Raw genomic sequence first — 17403 nt, forward strand, 5'->3', positions numbered from 1 at the left:
GTATATGCGACATGTGTGTAATGTACCATTAAAGTTGAAAGTAATGGCAACTTTTTTTACGCACCCTGTACCTAGTAATTTTTTTTTTATTCGATTTCGGTTTAGTTACACAATTTATTTACTCTCTTTACTTCAAATTAAATGTAATGAATCGAAAGGTTTCATTAGTAACCATATTCCCACTGAACAATATATTTATTTATATTTTGATTAAGTGTAAATCCTATTTTCGCATATACAAGTTGAATAGTAACAAGGTTTATTAGGCCGACGTCATACCAAAAAATAATTCCGTCATTGGATATAAATTTTCTTAATTTCAGACCAATGTAGAATTCAGTCAAGTACCTAATCTTTCCCTCACCCCCTCTCACTAGTCCATAGTCACTTTCAGATCCGGTTTTATCTGGATTTGCCAAATTTCTATTTGTTTTGTAATTTCCGCGGCTGGTAGATTCCGCCCTAATTGGTGAAATTCTCCTACCCCGGTCGTTTTTGGCACAATGTTACCATTATAATCAAGGACGCATCTGGACGCACAGCTCGTGACGTGTACTGTCACATTTCAACTGGGAAGGACTAGGATTTTAATAGATTTCAGGTAAAAATCTGATTTAATTTCATAGTTGAACATTGAAGGCTGTGTAGGAGCCCCAAAAAAAGGGAAAAATCTACATTTTTTGTAAGGAAATATCAAATTCAGGATTTCGGTTTGCAAGACGCCATGTTGCTGCAAGATAGGATAGACAGTTTATAAAAGTGATTTCACTTTCCTTTTCTTTCAAACAGTAAAAATCAGTTAATGATTAGGGAAATACGACCTGGTTTTGTGCAATTTGTTCGTGTATTCGGTGGATGTGATTTTTTTTTTAAGTGCATGTACACAGTAGGTTTCATAGTTGGAATGTTAACTATCAGAATGGCAGCTTAATCTCATTAACGGGGCTCCTATTTCTCTTTCCATATTGAACCAGTTCTAGCGGGGGATGGGTTAGTTATTGTTTGTTTTAGGGCCTTTTCCCCTCTCAGGGGAAGGGTTCCTCAATAAACCTCGTTAAGGTGCCCCCAGGGCATCAATCTTTAGTAATCATTTAGTAAACAATTGGTCAGGTCAATTGGGCCTAGGGTTAACTCTTCTCATTTTGCCCCTTAAAGTTTAATAGAGCCAACTCTATATACCGACAAGGAGTAATATGTTTAAAGGTGCTTGCCTTTAATATGCATGTAATTAAATGATGCTTGTCTAGTTAGTAGTTTTATGTGTAGTATTTATAGTGGTGTGTGTAGTTGGTAGTTCTGAGTGAGTGCGTGATTTCTACTATTAGGACAGTGTAGTTCATATGCGTTAGTTTAATACCATTTGTCTAACTCAAAGCACACTAAACGAGAGTAAATATTAGATTTCTGATTAATAAGTACAAGTATATATTTCAGTACACGGTAAATTATGCCTCCACTACAGCGCCATCGTGTCCGTTTTCAGTAGTCAATTGTTTGTTGACATTACGACATCGCATGACTTAGTGATCTAGATTGTTTGATTTTGGCCATTTATTCTCAAATTACATCCCGTGGACATGGTGTTCGGTTCAGATGAGTATACATTCATATAAGATAGCATGAGATCTTACTATACTGAAAATTACAGCTTGCTAGGTCAAGTAGCAATCGAAATATCCACTGAAATAAAGAATGCCTATTTTCTTAATAGAGGTAAAGTCCATATGCTGCTACTATTTGTTTCAAAATGTAGTTTTAAATTCTCTTTTCCCGTGGCTGTAGAAAATTTCCATTGTTGCTTTAGTTTTATCAGCAAATCAGAAATAAATTAATCGTTGACAATTTAACTTTCAGTAAATACACGTATGATTTTTTTTTTTTTTTTTTAACTGCGAAGTAAATACGATTTGGGTGCTTCGAAACAAAGAGTCCGTGGTTCGATGAATGTTATCGTGTAGTAGTTTGAGCGTGATAGATTGTGATAATTATATATTTATTGGTGTGTAATATAAATATGTGTATGGCCTGCGTGTAAAATGTATGAAATAGGGTGTCTGTAAAATATTACTTCGCGCGAAAATGAGTAAATAATGAATGAATGTAATGATATATTAATAATATGATATAAAATATGAATGAGATGGTATGACACCTATATTTAAATGGATAGGCCTAGTGTATATTATATATGGAGAATATGGATATGTTTACTAACAATCTCTCGCGTTTTGACTTCTACACCAGTACATTCATCCAACCGAGTTTGCTATTTGGATAGTAAAGTGTAGTTGGGAATTGTGTGTTACTTTGCATTTAAGGACCTCATATTAACCGCCCCGGATCTTAAGCCTTTCAACAGATAGGGTAGCATCATGTGGGAATTACTTCTAAAGGTTGACAGAAATGATAATTAAGCAACGAACTGCTATATCCTGTGATCATCGAAAGTACAGGTTCGGTCATTTGTACCTTTAACATTCATTGACTCTCCGAGATTTTTTTTTCGTTGCTTACCTTATTTATTGTGCAGTGTTCATATAGCTAACAGCCCAGTTCGGACTATCCGATTAAATCAACCTCTACTAAATTAATATTTATGTCATTCGCGTACCCGGATGTCGACCCCTAGTCCCCTTAAGTATTTTCATTTCTTTTCTTAGTTTAATTAGATGAGGGAAATTAACGACATCCCAGACTTTGGCATGTCTGCGCAGGGTAGCCATCGGTGATGTTTGGTCATTGAAATCACCGATCCAAAATTTAGTTTATTTATTTATTTATTTATTTTTTTTTATTTTGGCAAATCATTAGTTAGGGATATCTTAGCTATTACTTTTACTCTAGTTTCTTTACTGTCCTTGAACCTTCTTAGTTCTTCTGAGGGGTCGAATATTTTTTTTCTTACTTAGAGATTTCAAAATTGGGGACGCAGTTACCTGGTCCCTTCCCCCTCTCCTTTTATCCTGCTGGTCTGGGCCGGATACGGGGCTCGGATTTCAATCTTACAAGCAAACTCTTGTGGGATTGGGATCTGATGGACACAGACTTGCATCCTTGGCAGCAGGACCCCCTCCTAGTTTACATATTTAAGTAAACCACCCTCTTTCGGCATATGTGAATATTTTTGGCTATGAGTTGTTATATATTTAAATTCGATCACTCTTCTGTGTAGTGAGTAGTACTTTAATCTTTCTCCTTTCGTTGGCACCGCTTTCTCTCTCTTGTCTCTTTCTTCCTTCTTACTTCGAGATTTTTTTTTAAATTTCAACCTTCCTCCCCCCCCCCGGTTTTGAAACTCATTAAAACATACAATATTCATATCACTTATTTCGATCGTATGTACTAACTGAGACATCGAGGGATAGAATTCGTGGAGGTATTTCAGAACAACTTACTTCCGTTTTTCACGATACTCAACCCACCACGGGAGAAACTGACGAGAAGGTACACCATGGTTTCAGATTCCTAGAAACTTACTTTTTATTCATTGATCGTACAACTTATACCCGCTGATTACTGATTTCTGGTTTTCTTTCTATTGATTGGTTATATGGTGTATGTATTAGTAGTTTGGGCCCACTAGTTTCGAATAACATTGATTTTTTTTTCTTTCTCTGTATATACATCTATATATGTACTTACATAGTTTAAAAGGTTACGTGCCTGCTCTATTTGTTGTATTTCCACCTCTTGTGTCAACTTACTAAATAATATCAACCATTCCTTTATACGCGGATCTTAGTAAATTGAGAATTATTATTAATTATCGGGTTTATACATATACATTTCAATGTTGCAACCTTATGAAAAGAAAAAGAATTTTGTTAGTCAGGATTTTTGTTTTGTCTTTGAGCCAATAAAATGTGAATATTTATCGAATATAAAAAGGTTATGTAGAATTTAAACGTCGACGAAATACTGAGATTGATATTAGAGTGAAATTTATTATATTGAGTAATATGAAAATATATATATATATATACGAGTATGTATGTAAAGGGCTCGGTATTTACCCTGGTTGTTTTAGGTTGCCATAGATTTTTGACACCCGACACTGACCAACTATTTGTGATATACAGTATTACCGCGTAAATTGTAATAAATGACTCCTTATTGAGTTGTTATTAATGTTTGTGACTATTAAAGTTGAATATCGTGTTAAATACTGCATGGAAATAGAACAAGTAGCAGGTCGTAAGAAGAGTAAAAATAACCCTAATCCTTATCCAAATTTATTTTGCGAGATCATAGTGAACTCAGTAAACTACGAAACAGTGCGCCCCACCAACGAATCCTTCTATCAGTAATCTATGAAACAAATCCTCCCCTACGACTGGAAACATAACTATTCGGCTTTCGTCAGTTCAGTGACTACAATCTCTTGACTCCACGATCTATACTGGAAATAAAAATTTAGTGATCTTAAGTTGAACCGATTTTGGTTAATAATTTAGTAATGTGAATACAGGACCTAGATAGGTCCAAAGACATAGCTCCATTTAGATATAGTATAATGGAAATAAGTTCTCAATGTCTGTGACTGGATCCGATAATATTTCTTTTTAATCTGAATAGATTTTGAAATTTTATATCAAGTGCGTCAAGTGACGAAATGAGAAATATATATATATATATATATATATATATATATATAATACGAAGGAACTAAATTTTTTGTCTGTTGTTAAGACAAACGATTAAATACTCTCATGGACACCAATCATAGTGAATAAAGAGAGTTGAAAAAGGAGTTATTATCGACGTGAGAACAAAGACTCATAAAATTGTCGAAATTTCTCCTCTTGGGACGGAGACTCAATAAAATGCTACTAAAGTGCTTTTTTTTTTTTTTTTTTTTTTTTTTTTTTTTTTTTTTTTTTTAAAGAACGATTAACCAATTATATTTTTTTTCCACAATGATATGTATTCGTTGCATTGAATCTTAAATATGTTGACCTTTGAATTCTTTTTTTTTTTTTTCCTTTAGTTTTTGTCTTTCGTCTTTTGTCGAATATTATTTATTTTTAATGTAATCCAACTTTTAATATCTCTAGAGAGAGAAATGTGTTATTTGATATTGTTGAAAGTAGCAGATTTCTGTGCATGCTTATGAAACATTCTTTTTTCATGTATCAAATTTTTCTTGTTATGTCAAACTAAGTTTTCTTTTATTGAAATGTAATAAATGTCTATAGAAATGTAGTTAGGTTAGTTTAATTCAACTAAATGTAACCTGAAGTATACACTGTCCCGTATGAATGTGAGTGTGAGTGAAATGTAGGTTTAGTATTAAGTGCACCGATTCTTTTGATATATATATGTGTGAGTTACTATAGTTAATGGTAGTTGGCAATTAAAGTCGTTGAATGTCAATACTAACTTAATTTAAGTTGGCTCTATGAAGGAAGCAAAAAGGACTGAAGTAGCCTGAACGAATGATCATCATAGGAGAACTTCGAGAGTCAGAATCTTCGACAAACGTGTGTTGCTCTGATTTTTTTTTTTTTTTTTTTCTGTGGTCGATTCTAACATGCCATCAACTTCGTCGTTTATTTTTCAAATATTGGATATTAGTCTAGAACTTCTGGAAATATTGAATAAACGGTTAAATTAAACTTTCTCATCTATCTCAGAGCTAGATTGGGATAATTCGGTAGTTGGGGTTAAATGGATCTAGGTCTGGGATGTATGGGTTAACATGTGTCTACCTTTGATCACCTTAATACCAAACATTCACCCAATAGCTATTGGAAATGATCCCAATTCGATAATTATTCACTTTACCATATTTCTCAAAAATATCCAGTATCAGTTCCCTTTTTTTCATCTTCTTACTTTCCCTATTTTTCTTCTTATCCCAACTTTCTTTTCTCTTCTTTACTTCTTCTATTTTTTAATAAAATTGAAAAGGGGGTCGTGACTGGGAATTCCATATATAATAAACACGGTCATGTATTTATTTATTTTATTTTATTTTCTTCAGAAGTCCGATAAAAAGTTTTCTCATTTCGATCGAATCTAGTATGTTCGAACTTAAGAAATGGATAATATATTCCAATATAATTAGACATAAGCCTATAGCTTCATGAATATTCCCACCAGGAGTGAAGGGTTCCCAATCACGACTTATCCCATGCATCTCATTTGCACATTACAGCGTTTCCCAACCCTCATTTGTTGCAGAGCGAGCTTAGTATTCTTTCTTTCTTTTTCCTTTTCATGTGTTTGACATAGCTGCACATGTGTCTCCGAATATGATACGGATAATAAAATCGAAACATCCAAAATGAACGGGAGATAAACACAATTGGAAAGTACGTGCAAAGTATGTAGATTTCTAGTTGGATAACATGTAAAAATGCCTTTTGGGAGGTAACAGGTAAATGCTCGGATTATATAAATCAGAATTTTTGGGAGGTGGATGATATTAATTCAGAATGAATTGACTTAACACAAGGTAGAATCCAATGGCAGTTTTTCTTTCTTTCTGGTTCTGGTTTTCTTTTCTTGGAAAAAACAGCACTAGAAACAGTTTTTCGCTAAAATTCTAATCATTTAAAATCTTCAGTTAAATCTTCGTAGCTGCGTATATATTTATAGTTTTTTTTTTTCGTCTCTAGATAATGAATAGCACCACCAAGAAAAATATTTACTATTTGTTCGAAAATTTCTAACCAGTACATCATTGGGCCGCGGTGACTCAGCGGTAGAGCGTGCACCTCTAGTACCTGGGATCCTTGGTTCGATCCCAGCTCGCGCCAAATACACTTTGTGGTGGACAATCACCGTGTGCGTGGTTTTCTCGGGGCTCTTCGTTTCCTCCCACTTCGTTCATTCCACTATTTCATCCATTTCTCATGATCACCGTCTCCTTAGCCTAGCCGGCATAACTGTGAGACGTAAAACTGAAAGATTGCATTTCCAGTACATCATTTTATTAAAAAATGTTTACCCCCAAAGTACCAAGCTTATCCTGATATATAGAGCACTGTGATTAAAAAAGGAATATATCTCAAAGTTTAATTTTTGAGGAATGTTAAAGATATTCAAATTAGTACAGTGTTTATACTTTTCTTCGACCAAGTATGTTATTAAAAACCAAAAACCAAAACCTAAACCCCTTGGCGTAACAGCCCGTTTGTGAGCCTAAGCCTGCTCCAGCGCCATCCGGTAGCGACCGGCTGAACTACGTCCAGCCTAGCAGCAAGCAAGCAGCTAATAGGCGCATCAGGAGCTTTCTAGACGTAGTGGCCGTCACGTCTTGCTTTCATGTGACTCTCCAGTTTGCTTCACGACGCTAGGTGGACGCCGCAAATTGGAAACAGCAGCCGCTAGGAACCACACAGACATGAGTCTCACGATCTAATCACTACACTACGGTGTTCTCAATTAGTGTTATTAGTGGAGTTAGGGAGGTAAAAAATGTACTGCTAATAGGAAGAGGATAATCAACGGGAAGTAGTTCCACAATCAACGTCAATTTTCTGAAAAAGATATGTGCTGAAGGAGCAATAACTTTTTGCCAAAACTTCACTTTTAAATATTTTTGGGTGCATTTTGGATATTTTTTGAAGGAATATGTAATATACATGTTGTTATATCAAACTGCTTTTTCATCATTTGATTCTTATTTTGTTGTCGGTGTGCAGTGATTTGTGTGCTGTAAACTAAAACTTGTAAAATAATAATAATAATAATAATAATAATAATAATAATAATAATAATAATAATATTTTATTTACAGGGATTTGTTCTATGAAGCTAAGAAACGAGCTCCGTGTATTATCTATATAGATGAAATCGATGCGATTGGACGGAAGAGAAGTCCAACGTATGGACAGTTTGATGGAGCTGCAGGAGAAGGAGAACAAACTCTCAACCAGCTGTTAGTGGAAATGGACGGTATGGCTTCAAAGGAGGGTGTTATTATGTTAGCATCCACCAACAGGTCCGATGTGTTAGATCATGTAAGTTGTAACAGCATAATTTTGCATTATTAATAAATAGTATATTTTCACTCTGAAGAGTATGTACGTCACTGTTAGGACATTGTGTGTCAGTTTTAGGAGAAGTCAAACAACAATACGTACTAAATACAGGGTGGGCCAAAGTCACGAAGGTGTTATAACTGTGAATCATTAGTTTCCATTGATATTTCACAGACTTAAAGATCAAGGATAATAGATTGTATACACTTACGTGCGGAATATAATCTCAGGTAGGTGTTTGCCATTATGGGCCTCACAAATTCTTAGCAGCACATGATTCATGGCAAGGGTTAATATTTCTGGTCCGAGTGCCCTTATTTCTGGAGGAAATGGTCCTTGAGCTGGTGTATTGCTTGCTGTTTGTTCACATACTCTTTGTCCTTGAAATAGCTTCCAAGAAAGTAATTAGACGGCCATACTTCTTTGAAGATGATGAAGCAAATAGAGTAACGATGATTGGTGATCCATATCGAAATATGATTAAGACTACTATGTATCCTACAGTGGAGAATATGCTTGAGATGTGGTTTGAACAAGATGGGGCCACAATACAGACGGGAAGCACCTCAATTGGGCTTCTGAGGACCATTTCGACCATTGCATCATCTCGAGAAATACTGACATAAGCTAGCTCTCCCGTTCGCCTGACCTTACTCCGATTGATTATTTTCTTTGGGAACCTCTGAAAGATAAAGTGTATGTGAACAAAAATATGGACATTCGTATCAGAAGTGTTTACCCCTGTCATTAATCAGGTGCTACACAAACACCGTATTAGTGAGCCTCTTAATGGCGAACACCTACTTGACGATATATTACACCGCGCTCGTGGGTTTTCTCGGGGTTCTCCCGTTTCCTCCCACTTTCTTCATTCCACCATTTCATTCATTACTCATTATCACCGTCTCCTTTAGCCTAACCGGCATAACCGTGGGACGTAAAACTTAAAGATTTCATTTCATTTCATTTGTTGACGATATATTTCATAAGTGGATAAAGAATTCCCCATGCTGGGTCTTTAAGTCTGTGAAATATCAATGGAAACGAATGATAAATAAAAAAAAGTTATTCATAGTTATAGTCCCTTCGTGACTTTTGGCAAATTTGGCTCGAAGCGATCGACCTTTCGAACACCAACCACAGCGTAGCTGAATTTGACATATTAACGCAAAGCATAATGACTGAAAATTTGTGTTCGCAGAACAAAACGAAAAGAGCCTCGCCCAATTTCTAATCCTGAAAATTATATTTTCCATTGTTTACAATGAGAATTCGCGCCAAATGCTTTTCCAATGTTAAGTCTATGGGCATCTCGTTTTTTGGTGATTATTCCTTAATGTTATGTCCGATCGCGATATTACGACACTCAGCGCACGCTCTCGAATCACCATGTCAAACTTGGTAAAGAATGGTTCAGGTATTTCGGAGGAGTATCCGGAGAAACGAACGGCTAAATCGAGTAATCCACTCCAATCACTTCCAGTTTCAGTAAACGGATGAGACTAGATACGAAATATATTCTTGAAATCGATTGCAGAAAAGCGTTTCGCGCTATCTGTTACTATTTTCACTCTGTAACGATCAATGTTCAAACGGGGATTGGTTGATTTCTACTACTTCCGGTTTTAGTTGGGACATTAGAGTGGAAATGGGATATATTCCTGGGACGCCTAATTGATTACACGAAACCGCTTCTTATTATGTATTACGATTTCTGTTCAATAACGACCAATGCTAAAACCGGAAGTGGCTGATTTCTGACACTTCCGGTTTGAATAGAGGGTAAAGACAGAAAACGATACTTATTCTTTTAGATCGCTCAATCGATTTCAGAAGGAAACTTGCTGCTATCTCTTACCTTTTTTTCTTATCTAGATCAGGGGCCACAGTGGCTTAGTGGTAGAGTGGTTACCTGTGGTGCTTGTGATCCCCGAATCAATCTCCGACCAAGTAAATTTGTGGTAGAGTCCATCGTGTCCGTGGGTTTTCTCCGAGTACTCTAATTTCCTCCCACATTCTCATTCCACAAATTCTATCATCGTTCACTTGCACTAATCATCGTCTCCGTTAGCCTAAAGTGCATATTTGTAAGACGTTAAACTGAAAGATTTCATTTCATTAAATTTTTTATTTAGATCAATATTGAAACCGGAAATTGTAGTGGATTTCAACCACTTTTGATTGGAGTAAGGCGTTAAGGATGGAGACGTAATACATTCTTGGGATACTTAATGGATTATAGAAAACTGCATCTCTCTTAAAGCGTTAAGGATGGGAATGTAATGCTGTCTTGGGGTACTTGATCTATTACCGTTTTTGTTCTACAGCATTGGTCGTCAAACTTCTGAAGCTTCTGAGCTACCGTTTTTAAATCCTACTGTGAGCTACCAACCGAAAGAACTACCAACTTTTTTTAAAAGAAAAATCTTACATTTGTTTGTTGCCTATAAACTTACATCTCTAGTAAATATAAAACCAAAGTATCCAAGTTAACAAATGTCTAATATACACATACGAAACACACCACGTGGACAATCCCACGTGTATAGAATCAACTGTGAGATGTGGCTGACAATGGCAGTTGCGCGGAAGAAACAAACAGTTGTTGTCGTCAGCGCCCCCTGTCGTTAGCTCTAGCTCAGTGGAGGAATCAAGATTAGCCAACCGGAGCGTTAACGTGATCTACCGAAAATATGCCCGCCAGCTACTAGTAGGTCGCCATTGACGGTTTGGCGATTTCTGCTCTACAGTCATCAACATTAAAACCGGAAATGTTTAATTTCTGTCACTTCTAGTTTGAGTATCAAGTCTAGAAACGAACCCATTTCCTAACATTCTGACCAAATTTGATAATCATTTCTCAAGTACGTAGTTCTCGAGATCTTTTGTCTCCCAAACGGACGGACATGGTAAATGTACAAAGGAGTTAAAACAAACGCCGTAAATCTTGCGATCGTGAAAACGAGTCCTTAGTTGGTTATTACACATTGAATTTTCTTACGACTCTTCGCTAAGGTCAACTCCCTCATTTTTTAATTTTAGTGAATCATTGAAAGACAATAAATAACATCAAAAATTTAAGAAGTGAACCAGATAGTATCTGCGAAGTGCGATTACTTAGCTAATAATTGTTTTCAACACGTTTTGTATAACGCCAAATTCCTAAGAATTATGGCGTCACAAACTAGCCACCGAAATTGCTGGTCTATAGAAAAGAAAGAAAAAAAAAGTTAGGTAGCATTCCTTAGTTTATTCAATACTTTGTGGAAAGTAGCTGGCCTACTGTCTACATTTTTGAAATTCATTCTCTCTAAATCATTCAATATATTTATATACTATCCTAACTAGGAGTAGTTAGGATACATGAAGTACATGATGACATAAAATAACGGGTACTTCCAGTTGGCGTAGAAAATTGAAATTTGACATGATTGCAGTTTTTCAGGACTAAACCCAGAAAAAAAATGCCAAAACTGATTTTTTAAAATTTTCACGCGTTCTAAAATAGGGATGAAGAAATTAAAATTTTCAACTTTACAGTAGTTTTGTGAGGAACTAAAAAAATCTTTCCCGTGTTATTTATATGGGACATCTTCTACACCCCAAGATGTTTAGACACTTCCGGTAGGATCAGAACGATGAAATTTGGCATGATTGTAGTCTTCTGGAACTAACCCTCAGTGACATTGACAAAATTGAATATTTTTAGTTTTTAGGGGTCTAAAAGGGAAATGAAAAATTTCCATATGTTATTTAAATGGGTGTTTTCGTGGGATACAAAACCTTATCGTTTAGCTAGTTGAAATAGGAAAAGAAACTTCAAGTTCGGTAGAATTGTGGGTTTAAGAGGTGCGAGGCCATAGGCGAGCTACGCGGGAGTCTGGGGCGAGACCTTCAGCTGGCCAAATTTAGGAAATATTAAGAGCAAATGCACAAAATTCATTCTTGAATCAAACGCTGATACATATGAAATGGCAGGGTCTTCAGGCGGGGTCCCTAGCTGGATATATATACAGCCGCGAATCCAGGATATGATCAAGGGAGGGGCTAAACCATAGTAGCCGCTTTATCCAGTGTAAAGAAAGTAGGATTGAAGCTCATTTTATTCAGTGTATACGTGAGCGTCAAGGGGAAGGGGCTATAGCCCCTATAGTCCTCCCCTTGAATCCGCGCTTACATATATATAAGTGAGGTTAACGAAGAGTCTTAATAGTTCATTTCTGTGATACACTGAATCATTTTTTTATTATTCGAGTTTTCTGATTTTCCATATAACTTGACTACTAAGCCTATTATATATATTGCCTCGATTGTTTGTGTAAATAAAGAAATGGATATTCTTTTTTCTTTTTATTTAGCTTCAGAATGCTAAATGCTTATCATTAACGTCTTCTGGTTTTTGAAAATGAGCATACTTCAGATATAAAAGAAATACTTATAAACCTCATAAGTCCTATGTAAAATTTATGTACAAACTTAGTTTTACAAAGTGAGGGATCTTAAAATAATTATGTAGTAGAAGTCGACGTAATCAGAAAATTGAAGTCTTCATTCATTTTAAACTTTAAGAATTTTCCATAGAAGTCAAGTGTTGAAAAGTTGAAAACATTGTCATTGCTATACAAACTTCCTTCGTACAAGTGGAAAGCTTGGTGTGTTGATCTAGCGTCATGAAAGTTTTAAAGTTACTTAAGAGATAGCAAACTCTGATCTTGAAATTCAGAAATAACGTTCATAGGAACCCATGTGCTGACCACACATTATCCTACTTAAACACGCCCGTTCGGCATATTACTCCGTGGGAAGTGTCGACTGGGCGTTTTAGTTTAGTTCGACTAGGATTCAGTATGCAATTGTTTGATGATAAAATAGCATACGAAATTTTGTCAATGTTTTATTTTTCACTTTAGGCTCTTCTTCGTCCTGGCAGGTTTGATCGTCACATTTTAATTGATCTACCTACTTTACAAGAAAGGAAAGAAATTTTTGAACAGCATTTGAAAAGTATTGTCCTAGAATATGCTCCGAATGTTTATTCGAAAAGAATGGCGTACTTGACACCTGGTTTTAGTGGTGAGTATAGTTTTTATTATTTACTTGGAACTCACAGACTATGGTTTATTTTTTAAATGTTTGCCAGATGGTGGCCAAGTTCTCTTGAATAGTGAATAGGCATGTTAGAAAAAGGATTGTATCTGTTAAATTTAACCTTTTTCTTTTTTATGGAATGACTTATTACACAGCTACTTTCTGGATCGAGCGCCAGTCTTGTTTGCCGCAAACATTGGGTAAGCGAGATGAACTATGGATGCGGGAGGTCTCACTGCCACAATGTAACCAAGTAATGTTGTAAGGGTCCTGATTACTTTGCTATGTTAGGGGGGGGGGAGCGTCATCTCTATATATATAAAAATGAAAGTGACTATGTTTGTGGCTTAATAACTCTTGAAGCACCCGATCAAATTTCCAACATGGATGCGATTCGGGCTTGTGATGTTTTTTATCATTTCATCTTGACGATGCAACGTAGGAGAGAGGGAGGGGAATATATATATATACAGAGTGGTAGGTAACTCCACCGAGAAACTTTGGGAGGCGATTCCTTATACGAAATGAAAGAAAAAAGTTCTAATAAACATGGGCCGAAAAATGCCTCCTTTCAGAATTATGATCCATTGAAAATTCGAAAAATCATTTTTCAAAACTCCCTAACTTAGCAACTATAGGACCTATCCCAAGCGGTTTAAGGAATTACACAGGAACTAGTACGTTTTCTATCTAAATATCCATGTTTTACCATCCTCCGTTATCGGTGAAAGGAACTGTAAAAAGGGAGTTGAAGTATAGGAATACTCCTTTAAGTACTAGTGGTGCGTTCGTTTCGCTGGTACTGATGACGTCTGAAACATCGATAGTTAGATAGAGCATATACCAGTTCCTGTGTAATTCCTTAAACCGCTTGGGATAAGTCCTATAGTTTCTAAGTTAGGGAGTTTTGAAAAATGATTTTTCGAATGTTCAATGGATCATAACTCTGAAAGGAGGCATTTTTCGGTCCATGTTTATTAGAACTTTTTTCTTTCATTTCGTATAAGGAATCGCCTCCCCAAGTTTGTCGGTGGAGTTACCTTCCACCCTGTATATATAATAATAATAATAATAATAATAATCGAAAATGACTGATGTCAGGGACCGCTTTGTGAAAGTGACTGACTAACGGAACATATTACTATTTTTTCCTATTTTAACCCAGCGAAGCGGGTAATGGACGCTAATATCTTATAAGTACCGTACGTGAAAAGATCACGGAATATAACATTCTACATTTCAGTGTTCCTCTGTGCATTAAGTAACTCAGAAATTCGTCGTCTTTTATTAGAAATTGCAGAATGAAATGAAATTTCTGGTTTTACGTCCTACGATTATGCTCCTTGAGGCTAAAAGAGACGGATGGTTAATGGGAGTGAATGAGTGTGATATGTAAGTGGGAGGAAACAGGAAAACCCAAGTACACTATGTTGTCCACCACAAATTCGCGTGACCCGGTATCAAACCAAGGACTGCTCACATCAGGAGTGAGCGCTAAACCACAGAGTCACGTTTTCCCCCTTTCGTTCGAGTTTCATTAAGTACAATAAAACAGATCATCCTAGAAATAACGATTGTCAGTAACTAAAGGGGAGTTTGACGTCTTTAGTGTAGGGAATTACGCCTTATCTGGTTCTGCACGTAAGTTAATATCAAATTATGGGTTAAAATATATTACTTGAAACTCAACAAATTTTATGATTGACATGGTTTATGTTCTAAATTCATGTACATAAGTTGTCATTTATTTTTCCGTTTTCGAGTTCGGTGGGAACACTCGGTCGAAAAAGTGACTTTTCCATGCTAGCCATCTTGAGTCAAGTTTCCCTGGGCTTTCCTCGTTGACACCAGACAAATGCCGGGATCGTACCTAACATACAGGTCCCAGCTCGCTTTCTTCCTTCCCTTTCCTCTGATAGTGTGATAGACCCCTCATACATGACAGGCTAAATGGCCATAGATGTAGAAAGCCCAGAAATGTAATTCGTAATCCTAATTCCAACGAACATACCGACAAAACAGAGGAAGCTATGCGGTTGTTGGAGTTGTTGCTACTAGCGTATTGGACATAATTAAGGTGGCCAGAATGTTTACTTGCGAAAACGAGACGCATATGAATCGCGCGGGGGGGGGGGGGGGCTATATTGCAGCATTTCTTAAGTGATACCCACAATTGCCACTTTTAGGGACGACGTAAAGATTATCAATGAATGTTGATACCAATTATAACTCTAGAGCTCTTTCGTGGCTAAGCGGTTAGCGTACGCGCCTTTGGCGTGGGAGACCCCGGGTTCGATTCCCGCCGGGAGCTCATGTGGTTCGGATTCCACGTTAGTCAGTAGGTCCCGTCTCATATAGTCACGCTGCTGAAAGGGACGTTAAACCCCAACTCAACTCAAAAATAACTCTATACACAGTCATTTCAACGAAAGAGTGTAGAATTTGGTCTGATGATTTATGATGAATAACAGTTACGGAACACTTTGTTCATACTTGCTCAAAAATCAGGACAACGGTTGAAAAAAGGGACTGTTCTGGCTAAAACAGGATGTCTAGCTTCCTTAGGCATAGTACGGAATTTAGTGCATCATAAATTTCAGTTTGTTTATGTAATTTTAGTTTGCTATGGAATAATGGGATTTTTTTTCATTATCTTGTATAACGTTGTATGTGATATTGTATCACATTTTTTTACAAGAATCGGGAAGAGTTAGGTTTCCATACTGCTAGTTAAACCTGTGCAAATAAGATAACAATGGAACAAATGGGTAGTAACTGTTGTAAGTTCACGAATTCGGATATTTCGTCTTGCACAGAAAAAAATGAAATTTTGAGTTTTACGTCCCACGGTTATGCCGGTTAGGCTAAAGGAGACGGTGATAATGAGTAATGAATGAAATGGTGGAATGAAGAAAGTGGGAGGAAACGGGAGAACCCCGAGAAAACCCACGCACACGGTGTTTGTCCACCACAAAGTTCACTTGGCGGGAGCAGGGTTTGAACCCGAGACCCCTAGCACCAGAGGTGAACGCTCTACCACTGAGCCACCGCGGCCCCCTCGTCTTGCACAGAGTACGCGCCTTTGGCGTGGGAGACCCGGTTCGATTCCCTGTGGGAACTCATGTGGTTCGAATTCCACGTTAATCAGTAGGTCCACGTCTCATATAGCCTCGCTGCTGAAAGGGACGCTAAACTAAAATCAACTCAACTCGTCTTGCACAGAAATGAACCAGCCAGTATATGATCAAGGGAAATTGGGTCCTTTTAGTTCAGTGAATTTTATGATAATGTACGGTTATTTTAAATGACAGACCTACCCTCACCTTATAGAATTTAAAAGGAAAATAAAGTCTTACAGTAAGCATGTTCTAAGTAGTCACCATAATTCTACGAAAAGGTAAACTGGGTGTTCATCAACTGATAAATTCCCAATATTAATCATGTTTATTTTGCTACTGAAAAGGCGTTGGGAATGTCTCCGAATTCAGTCATATTTTTAGCGCCAGAAGTATCTTTTAACAAACCAGGAATTGGGACATAGAAGACATAGAGTGGGTAGCAGGTCAATGAACAAGAGCAACTACATTGAACTGTTGAATTTGATTGTAAGATGTGATTAAGAAGTTGCAAATCATTTGTTGAACACAACTACGTTTGCTAGAATTTCCAATAGAATTCAAAGTTACCTAAGCAGCTCAGTAGCAAAAGAATTATTTAACGAAATAAGGCATGGATTTTTCAGTTCTCCCTTTATTGCAATATTACTTTACGAAATAACGGGCGTAACAACTTTGAACACTTACAGGTGGAAAACTGATTTCCATGATTCTCTTACTGGAAATCGATCGGCTGCAGTATTAGCCAAACATGTGTAGGAATGAAATGAAGTCTAACGTCCCACGGTCATGTCGTTTAGGTAAAGAAGACGGATGATTAAGAAAGAATTCGTGGAATGATAATGTGGAGGAAACGGGAGAACCTCGATGAAACCCATGAACATGATGTTTCTCATGTTAAACACATGCTAATATTACCTTGTGTTTGACAATGCCGAAGGATCTGTTACTATTCACGATCGGAAACAGCACAACACGCCACTGCATCCAAGATAACATTACCACTAGGCACATACTACTTAATCCAGCTTTACAGGAGAGCGAGCCATGAGTCTGGAACCGAACCTTCCTGTACCCTGCAAAACAAGTTAAATGAGAGTTTTTTCTGCTTTAACAAAAGACGGTCGCTGTTTGTTCTTAGTGTAAAATTTGAGAATCAGGCAGACAGATTAAGCACATTACATACAGTATATCCGGGGAGTCCGTATACC

General features: G+C 36.7%; 1 protein-coding gene across 2 annotated transcripts in view; it reads left to right on the forward strand.

The window, feature by feature from the left end:
• Nucleotides 1-17403, forward strand: part of Spg7 (SPG7 matrix AAA peptidase subunit, paraplegin) — a 109957-nt gene that overhangs the window by 69387 nt on the left and 23167 nt on the right. For both annotated transcript variants that reach the window (XM_081743745.1, XM_081743744.1), the window contains exons 7-8: nucleotides 7745-7967; nucleotides 12899-13061. In XM_081743745.1, coding sequence (XP_081599871.1) covers nucleotides 7745-7967; nucleotides 12899-13061 — 386 coding nt within the window. The remainder of the gene's footprint in view (nucleotides 1-7744; nucleotides 7968-12898; nucleotides 13062-17403) is intronic.

The sequence above is a fragment of the Thermobia domestica genome, chromosome 17, assembly GCF_964235325.1.
Source record: "Thermobia domestica chromosome 17, izTheDome1.hap1.1, whole genome shotgun sequence".
Classification (NCBI taxonomy): domain Eukaryota; kingdom Metazoa; phylum Arthropoda; class Insecta; order Zygentoma; family Lepismatidae; genus Thermobia; species Thermobia domestica.